This window comes from Melospiza georgiana, chromosome 2, assembly GCF_028018845.1.
Source record: "Melospiza georgiana isolate bMelGeo1 chromosome 2, bMelGeo1.pri, whole genome shotgun sequence".
Lineage (NCBI taxonomy): Eukaryota > Metazoa > Chordata > Aves > Passeriformes > Passerellidae > Melospiza > Melospiza georgiana.
Genome location: NC_080431.1, coordinates 111,954,325 through 111,964,176, shown reverse-complemented (window position 1 = coordinate 111,964,176; position 9,852 = coordinate 111,954,325). Strand labels below are relative to the sequence as shown.

The 9,852-nt window shown below is 45.4% G+C and overlaps 1 protein-coding gene across 1 annotated transcript in view; it reads right to left on the bottom strand.

Moving 5' to 3' along the window:
- Positions 1-1,945: 1,945 nt before the first annotated feature.
- Positions 1,946-9,852, bottom strand: part of TSPAN7 (tetraspanin 7) — a 90,706-nt gene continuing 82,799 nt past the window's right edge. The window contains exons 7-8 of the mRNA XM_058043943.1: positions 4,162-4,234; positions 1,946-3,094 (exon numbers count right to left, since the gene is read on the bottom strand). Coding sequence (XP_057899926.1) covers positions 4,166-4,234 — 69 coding nt within the window. The 3' untranslated portion in view covers positions 1,946-3,094; positions 4,162-4,165. The remainder of the gene's footprint in view (positions 3,095-4,161; positions 4,235-9,852) is intronic.

The following is a 9,852-nucleotide window of genomic DNA, read 5'->3' as shown; positions in this document are numbered from 1 at the left end:
GGTCGTAATCAAAACCACAGGCATTTTGGGCTCTGTGCCAGGGTCTCTGAGCCCCCTGGCAGGGGTCTGGGCTGCTCAGGACAGCCAGAGGGATGTCCTGGGTCCTGACACTCTGCAGCTCCGGCTGTGCTTCCTACATCAGCCAGAACCCCAGTTCTCCCTCCTGGAGGAAGGGAAGGGGAAGGGGAAGGGGAAGGGGAAGGGGAAGGGAAGGGAAGGGAAGGGAGCGGGGATGCTCCAGCTCCACCCCGGGCTGCCAGGGGGATGCCGGTGCCAGGCAGCGCAGCCTGGGTGGTCCCAGCCTGGCCAGGGGGATTTCCCCAGGAAAGCCCCTGGCAGTTCCTCCAGCAGCCGGATCCTCTTCAGGGAAGCTGCCAAGAGCCCAATTAACACACCTACCCCATAAAAGCAGGAGTGGTGCTGCACTGAGAGAAACAATTGACCACGCACTGAAGGGCTTTGCTGAATGGATTTAATTCAGCGCTTACGCCTTAAAGCTGAGCTGTGCTCAGCGCTCCTGAATGGGGACAGGCACGTTTGGGAGCCTGCTGACCTGTCACCCAACATCAGCATCTTCAAAAGGAACAGCTCTTGGCACAAACAGCTCTTTCTTTCAGGAAAATGAAAAGGAAAAACAAAAAAAAGGGAAAGAAAACCAAGGAGAGGCTGGTGCTTTTGTGCTCCGGAAGGTCACTGGTGACTCCTGAAGGATGCAGGGCAGCCTCACCCACCTCCCTCCCCTCCGAGGGGCAAGGGGAGACCTGCCCAGCAGTGAATAGAGGAGGGAAACTGGGGCAGCTGGTGGGCCAGTTCTTTCTGGCATGGAAAAACATCTCCCTGTGAACATCCTGTGCCTGCAGGAGAAGGGCATCGCTCCAGCACGGCGTAGCCCCAGCAACCAGCAAGGGGCTGTGGCTGCTCTGAAGCCTCAGAAGAGACTGCAAATGGGAGTGCTGTGACCTGCCCGTGGCTTTGTCCCCAGCACCATCCTGCTCGGCTGCCCAGCACAGATGCAGGACCTGCATTGGCATCTCCACCTCTAAAGATATCTGGTTCCTTCATGGCAGATGTTTTATTGAGGGCAGATTTAAATTTGGGGACTAGATTCCTCCTCTATTTGTAAAGCTCTTTTTCCTGCTCTGGAAGGGCTCTCTGAATGAAGCTAAAGAAGCTACTGGGGTTTTTAAGACATGCTGGCAGGGTTCTGCCTGTGTGGCTGTGAACCCTTCCAGAGCTGTGGGCGGGAGTGCACTGCCCATGCCAGCACCACCCAAAGGTTCACCAGGATCTGATGCTGGAGGCACCAGGCAGGGCAGCCCCACGGACACTGGCACTGATGGAGGGACAGACAGACACAGGAAGGACTGGGGCTCCAGCAGCTGCACAGCTCCCACAGCCAGAAGGCTCCAGGACTTCTCAAGTCTCCTTCTCTGTCCACGCTGCCAAGCTAAGGGCTTGGTCCAGAATTTCCAGGTTTAAACTTCCATGGGTTTTCTGTCACATCTGTGACATTGCACTCATTCAAGTGATAACTGCCTGCCTTTCCACGAGCCTGCCCCTCAACCCCAAAGCTCTCTTCTCTCCTTTCTCACCAAAATCAAGAGAGAACTGCTTAATGCCAAAATCACTCACAGCACTAAGGATGGGATAATTAAACACTGCAGATTTTTAACAATTGCAAGAAGAAAACTTGCAAAGCAGAGGGTATTTGTCACGTGGTGAAACCAGCTGTAGAAGGAGTTTTGAAACAATTCCAGCTCTTTCACTTTTTGCTTTTTCTTTTCCCAGGGTAATAACACTTCTCTTTTACAAGCAAATTAGTTGTTAAAAAACACATAAAGACGTGTCAAGCCAATCTGTGCCCAGGTGTTTCATGTTCACTTCCCCCCCCTCCCAAAAAAAGAGCTTTCTTATAACTAAAGAATGAGACAGAAGCAGCTAGAAATCTGTAATGGTTCCATTTATTAATACGTATATCACAAATACTCACAATATCAATGCATTCTCATTTGCATGCTAGACAGAGGCATTATTAAAAAAGTCCTATTTTTTTTAAAAAGGTTTTAAACTTTTGCTTTCCCCCAAAAATATTTCATATGCCTGTTATTTTTTTTTTTTGAGATTTTTTTTTTGTGTCTCTGTGTGTGTTTTTATTTCAATTTGATTCAACAATGTACTTGGTGGCTGCAACCTCAATGCAAAAGAAGAAAGAGAAAATAAAAAGAAAGAACAGGAAAAAAGTATGAAGGCCGCAGTACAGCACAGTTCAATTAGTTCATAGCTACGTCATAAAAATAAAGGGAGCAAAAATTTCTGCCTTCACAGTAAGCAACAACACAGCTTAATAACAGTATTACACAGGATCAGGTTCCGAGGCAAAATGCACTAGACAAAGCCTACCGGGATACGCACTAGGCATACAACACTGAGTAAGAATCAAAGATGTAGAAGAACATCAGGAATAACAGTTCCCTTCAAGCACAACATTTTAACATCATTTTCAAGTATCTTTATGTTATGTTACTGATTCCTTTGTTTTTTGGGGAGAAGTGGGGACAGGCGCAGGGGAAGGGGGGAAAGGATGGAAACCTTAGTAAAGCAATAAACAAACCAAGAAATTAAGATAAAAACCAAAAAAAAAAGAATATATATTTCATATACCGGTTTATATGGATGTGTGCAACACTTATTAACCATGGTGAAAGGCTAATTATGCCCTCCAGTCACTACATGCACAGCCCGATCAATGCTGTTAATGAGTTACCTTTGTTAACTTACGATGCAACTACTGAGTGACCAAGAACATAGAGACGGTGCCGTGCCCCGGGGGTGGCGCTGGCTCTGGGGGCCGAGGGGACCCGGCCACACCCCGGGTGGCACCGTGGAACTTCACAGGATGGGACACTAGGCGTGGGACACTGGGGGAGCGGGGTGGGTGCGAGTGTGCGCGCGCACGGGCTTGCTCGTGGGGGTGTGCGTGCGTGCGTGCGTGCGTGCGAGAGACAGTGTGTGCTATAACATTCATGGCAGTCTTTCTCCAGCTCTGCAGCTCCTGGTCTTCACACAGGCTCTGGACTCCACACTTCTCGAAAGACTGGAGAGCAGGGAGGATGGAGAAAAACCCAAAAAACAAAACAACAAACCAACAAGTGGGTCGCTTTGCTTGATATCAGTGTTCGCAGCAGGTGTTTTTGCGCAATTTCTTTGTTGGAACCCAAGAAATTCCAACCATTTCATTTTTGGAATCCAAGAAATTCCAACAATTTCTTTGCTGGAATCCAAGAAATTCCAACAATTTATTTGCTGGAACCCAAGAAATTCCAACAATTTCTTTGCTGGAACCCAAGAAATTCTAACAATTTCCTTGTTGGAACCCAAGAAATTCCAACAATTTCTTTGTTGGAAGCCAAGAAATTCCTCTGGCTGCCCTGGAGGGATTGAGCCCCTGCCCAGGGGGCTCAGAGACCTTAGTACAGAGCCCAAGACCTCCGTGCCTTTGATTTAGCCCTTGGAAAAAACAATTACCCACCTTATATGAAGAATTACAAGCCACGACAGTTTAAGTAGAATGATAGTGAATTTATCATGGGGTGAAAAATAGATTTTTTTTTTTTCATTTTTAGAATAGAGGTTCAGGGGGCAAGATGGAGGAATATGGGCATGTCCAGCCTTTCTCCTTCTTCTTATTCCTAACCTCCATCTTCTGGGCGCTTTTAGATTGGTTTAGAGCAGAAGCTCACTGTCTAACATAGCTGATAGGTATTGTTTTTTCCAAGGGCCAAATCAAAGGCACAGGGGTCTTGGGCTCTGTGCCAAGGTCTCCGAGCCCCCTGGGCAGAGGCTCGAGTCCTCCAGCGCAGCCAGAGGAATTTCCTGAGTTCTGACATCTCTTCCCAAGAAAACTGAAATGACAAAATTCAATACTGCATTCCCACCACCCTTTCTGTTTTTTCCCCCCACCACACACAAAATTGGGATGAAAATCCCAAAGCAAAGAAGCCCATGGGAAGGCTTAGTTCTCAATGAACACGCTCGGAAGGAATGAATGAATGAATGAGAACTCAGAATGAGAACTTGCTCACTGTCTTCAGCAGAAGCAGCGCAGCCACAACACAGCAAGGCTTTTATAGCTTTACCACCTGGAAAATGGGAAAAGCTCACCTTGTTACACCATCTCGTACTGGTTAGCAGTAATAAACCGGGACAGACAGCATGCCAGCAGCATCCCGATCAACTGTTCCACACAGGACAGAGACAGAACAGAATTTGAGTTAAACAGAACAGAATTTGAGTTAAATACATCAGTGCAGAGCATTGGTAAACATGTAGCTCATGTTCTGGAGTTATTTATGCCCTATTTTAAGGACTGCTCTAATTAGAAAAATAGCATTTAAATCTGTTTTCTGTCTTTGTCAGATCTTCCTCTTGATTTTTGACATTTATTTGACAGACAGCATGACTTTTTGGGATTTTTTAGTCCCGTTGTCAATGTCTGGCCAAGCCAGATGTGGATGAATAAACTGCTGGGGGTATCAGCTTGTTACAGGCTGTGTTTCACTTCCTCCATGTGGATCCCTCACCACCACCCCTCAGCCCTGAGACCTGGTGCCTTTAACTTCTTTATCACTGTGCCAGGTTAAAGCTTCCTGATGTCCCACACTGGTTATGCTTCCTTTACAAGTGATGCAGCACTGTAGAAATCAGCTCTGTAAATCTGGAAATAACTTTTTAAAAAGTCATTCACTATTCCCTTGGCTGTCACTCAGATTATTGAAAACAGATCCCAGGCTTCCACTCATCAATAAGCACTCAGTCTTTTCAATGTTTTGCCTACTGCAGTTTCTTAGTGCTTCCTTCATGTGCCAACAGAGTTAATATGCTGTAAATAATTCAACCTCGCTTTTCTCATTGGGGTTGGTCAATTGATTAACTCCTGAGCATATCCAGAGCATGCCTAGCTATGACTGGCTGGCTGCTCTTCCGGACTGGCTAACCCTAACCAGAGCTACCAGGGTCCAGAGGCTGTGTTTTTGGTTGCCAAAAAAATATGTTTTTGTCTTCTCTCTTTTTTCTTTTCTTCCCTTTTCCCCCTAAGATTATCTTGGTCTTCTGAACTATTATATAGAAAGCAGAGAGATTTCCATACCGTGGTCTTGCCACAGGTGGAAACCTTCCTCAGCTCTGAAAAATCTCAGCTGATCCCAAGAAGACATTTTAGCCATTTTGTTGCCTATTCTGCTCATCTCTGGGAGGATGATTTAATCAATTCCTGAAGGTGTTGCTGAAAACCAACCACATTCTACAGGTTACCTGACACTCTGTTGTATTGCACTAATGGGAATTCTTAAAACGCTCCTGCAGCTGGCTCATCCACTGTTTCTTTAACTCAGATGAATTTTGGAGAATGAGATTTCTGTTTTGGACAATGCTATGTATTTCTCCATGCTCTGACAAGCTGAACAGAGTGAGTGTCTCTGGGTGGCCCTGTCCCACCTCCTTCATTGTCGTTTTTCTGTGTTTGTGGTGACTTTCAGTCTCTCTTCACCTTTCTTGGCTGGACTCAGAAGTTCCCTCTCTGCCTTACTGCATTTTTAAGTAAGATGAACTTTGCAGTGCATTTAATCCAAACTATTTTCCCTGAGCAAATTCCAGCCCGGATCCAAATCAATTCCCCCCTACAATGGCCAAGAATGTACATTGCAGTTGTTTATTTTTCCCCACCACAAGCACTCAGGTCACAGCTACTTTCTTCTCAACCACAATCTGTGCTTGTATCAGGTTTACAAGGGGAAAGATGCTGTAGCCTCTACAAATAGGAAACCACAGGCTTTTCTTTCCCTCTTCAACTGGAGCAGACTTCCCCAGATACGTCTAATTAGGGATTCTTCTCTAATAATCAGTGTGTCTAAACTTTGTAGCATCTTCAGGCATTTAACGGTGTTTTGTTTTACTCAGCTCACTGCTAAGACAAGTGGCAGGTTACTCATGAATCTATCTCCATGATCTTTGGCCCATTTATTGATTCTTGGCTCTCACCTTAGGCTGGTTTAGGCATTTAAAGGGTTATAATGACATAGTGTTTAACTCTGTATTTCAAAAATAATGGCATGCGTGTCAAGCCATTGCACACACATTTTATTCAGCATTTCTAAGTATTACCAGGACATAACAGAGCTATAATAAATAGTCTGGAAATGCTTTGAATGCATATAAAAACATGTGCTTTTTGATGTGTTGACTTTCTCATTTAACCACAAGAGCACTGCTCCTCCTGCAGCCCAAAAGAGGCAATATTGTACTGAGCTGCTGAATTTTCTGCTCTTTCATTACAGGCAGAACTGGAGTCCTCTGCTTTTCAGTCAGGCTAGAGGCTCCCAGACTGCAGCACAAACCAGCACTCTGCACCTTGCCTTGCTCTCTGCATTTGTTCCAGCACTTGCCTCCTCTGCTCTTCAGGCAGGAGGAAGCTCCTTATCCCATTATGCTCCAGGTTCCTGCAGCTCCTTTGAAAAACCAGAATTGGTGGTAAAGGATTCCTGCAAAGAAACTGCTGCTGGGAGCTGCATTCATTTCCCTGCACTCCCATTGCCTCTCAAATGCCCCATCTCAACTTTTATCCACTTATTCATTTATTTGATTCTAGTCTCTTGATTTTTGAGTGCTAAGGTGTCAGACTTGGTTCTGCATTTGTCTTCTCTCTTACTTTTTTCTTTTCTTCCCTTTTTTCCCCCTAAGACTATCTTGGTCTTCTGAGCTATTATATAGAAAGCAGAGAGTTTTCCATACTGTGGTCTTGTCATACTTGAAAATGCTGACAAATTCTTTGGTTTAGACAAGTGGGAAACCCACACCCCTCAGGTGTGTCTCCTGACCTACCATCCTGCTGGCCACAGGTCACTCCAGCAAGCAGAATGCAGTGAATTTCTCATGGTTTCTTGGAGCAATCTCAGGCACATCTTAGTTCTGGCCATTGAAAACCATCCACAGCATATTTTGTAGCAGTCTTACCCCCCCTGCACACATAATAACTGGCTTTTTAATACATTTATTATGTAGGAGTTACCACTGACTGGAAGCTGCTCTGCATGACATATTTATTACACCTTATTATACTGAAGAGAAAGAAACTGAATTGCAATTTGAATTCCCATTTTATTTTGGGTCTTGGTGCTGTCATCAATTTTCATTCTTTGGGAGAATTTCTATAAATAGAAATGTGTTGAACTAACTTGGAATTCATCAGCACATCAGGTAAGCCAAAACTGGGGGAGGGGGAATTTAATCCATCAGGAATACAGGAATAATTTTTTAGCTCAATACCTTGTCATATTCTCAAAATGCAAATCTCCAAAAGTGCAAGTTCTCTGGCTCTGTTTTAAAAGAGAGAGTTGTCTGTGTCACATGTCCCTTATTTGAGTCAGCCTCCTGTGCTGTGGTGTGCCTCTGTCACAGGCTCTGCCTCCACTGAATCCACTGTGATTAACCTTCAGAAACAGCCCAGTCTTAGACCAGATTTCAAGTCTAAGAGGCTGATGTGGATCCCATTCCTCACCCCCGAACCAGTCCCAGCCCCGCTGTGCTCAGGGAGGAGCTGGAGCAGACAGGGTGGATGATTTCTGCACCAGAACCAAATCCACCTTCAGGCAGAGCTGCCCACACTGATGCTGACAGTAAAGAGGGTCCATGGCTACATGGGAATTTATCTTGGAACAATGGGACCTGTACATGCCAAACAACTGGTTTGGAGCACATGGAGAGCACCTGATTTCAGCACAAAGGGAATCATGTGAACATTGCACTGAGTCTCCCTTACTGACAATCTCTAAACCTCTCCAAAGAGTGTCTCTTGCATTCCTTCAGCCAATGCCTGCACTGTAGTTTTATCTAGGCACAGCTCTCCATCATCTATGCAGTTTGCATAATTTTATTCTCTGTTGGGCACAACACAGCAATAATTTTTCTGCTCTGAAGAGCACCTGCTAAATGGAAATTATTCCAGCTGGAAGTGAACATCGGCATCTAGGTCCAAAAACCATCAAATTTTATTTTGTTGTTATTATTTCAAACCCGAGGAGCAGATCAGACAAGGTCAGCAACACAGTGGTTTTTATAGATGGGGGAGGTCTGTGCCAGGCCTGTAAGATTTGCAATGCCATTACACCAACTTTCCCTATTTCTGGGCATCAGCACATTCCCCATGCTAGTCAACACCTAACAAATCTCGTGAAGGAAAGGCCCTTGAGCATGCTTTGCTGTAGAAGAGCAACATGATTTAATTTGTCTTTTATTTAGATTAAACCTATTCTCAATAGGAACAGCAAAACCTCGCCTGCAGCTGGAGCCCTGCCTGGCATTTCTGCCAGCCACCTTAACCTGAAATCAATTTGTAAACACTGTTCCTAATTGGGCCCAGCAAAACAGATTACTCAGTAAATTAAAACTGGCCACCTTCTATTTTTCAGGGCCTGGGAGAGCTGCGTTTTCCCCCTCTGCAGCCTCTCTCTTCTCTTTTTTAGAAGTCTGCTAACACCCCAAGCTGGGCATGTGCTCACAGTGCCACAGCCCAGGGTCTGCTCTGGGCAGTGACATCCCCACCTGGCAGCAGTGTGAGATGCCAACACCACACCAAAACACACCTCATTTTTCCCCTCAGTCACAGGGACAAAATGCCTTGCAGCCCTTGCTGCCTGCAGCCTGCCATGAAACACCCATTAAATGCTTTCAGGCAGTATTGGTCCTGACTTTTTCCCCTCAGCAGCATATTTTACAATTCTACTAGTCTCATTTTTCTTTTGGATAGCTTTACAGGAGGCATTTAAAAAGATGCTTTACAGCCTTCTGGCTATCTAGAACCCAAACTGAAGCCCGAGCCTGGAGTCCTATAGCAGCAATGAAACCATAATCAAGGCTGGAGAAGAATATCAATGCTGTCACCATTCAACAAGAATTAGAATAACCTATTTAAAAAAACCCTGACCTCCCCTTGTCCATGCACAAACAGCTCCAGATTGTTCACCTTTTCTGGATCCCTGACATGCTCTGGGCAGCTGCTGTTGAGATGAACCAACATTTCCACCCACACCAAACCACGGGCTGCTCACATCCAGCACCTTGGCCACAGGGCATCAGGCTCCCAGACATGCCCAAGGCAGGGCACTCAGCCAGTCTGAGCCCAGACAATTTTAGGGCTCCCTCAGGCTGTGTGCATGTTGATGGAGAGGATGTGGGGGCCATTTTCTGCATGGCTTGGGGACAGTTTTGATTGTGCACATTTCCCTCTCTCTCAGTTTTGCATGTTTCCAGTAGGGTTCTTGCTGTGACACATGGAGTAGTATGTAGAAGCATTTTGTTGAAAGATGCAGATGTTTTCCTGCCCCTTCTTGATCAGAACAGTCTGACCAGAGTTATACTTTCCCCAGTTCCTGTCTACATAAATGCAGTTTGGACATCATGGAGCATCTGCTTAGCTCTCCTCTTGTAGCTCTCATGCCACACTCCTTTGGGTACAGACAAGGAGTTGGTTTAACAATCTGATTTTGGTAGACTTAACATTTCTCCCTGTTCAGTGTTAAAGGGAAAATAAATCAAATTGGTCACAAAGTGTCCTCTCCAGCCCCAGGTCCAGGATGGGGAGGCCTGAGGGTGCACTCCTTTGAATTCTTGAGTCCTTTAAGAACAAATAAGAGTACTTAGAAGATAGAAGCCTACCCAAACAATGGATAAACTATTTGTCTTCTTAGCGTTTATGCTCCATTTAAGCCAATGTTTTATTGGGTTAACCTCTATTTGACCCAGTGCAGGGACAAGTTGTTTTCCTTGAGCTAGTCATTAGCTCAACCGTAACTGATATTC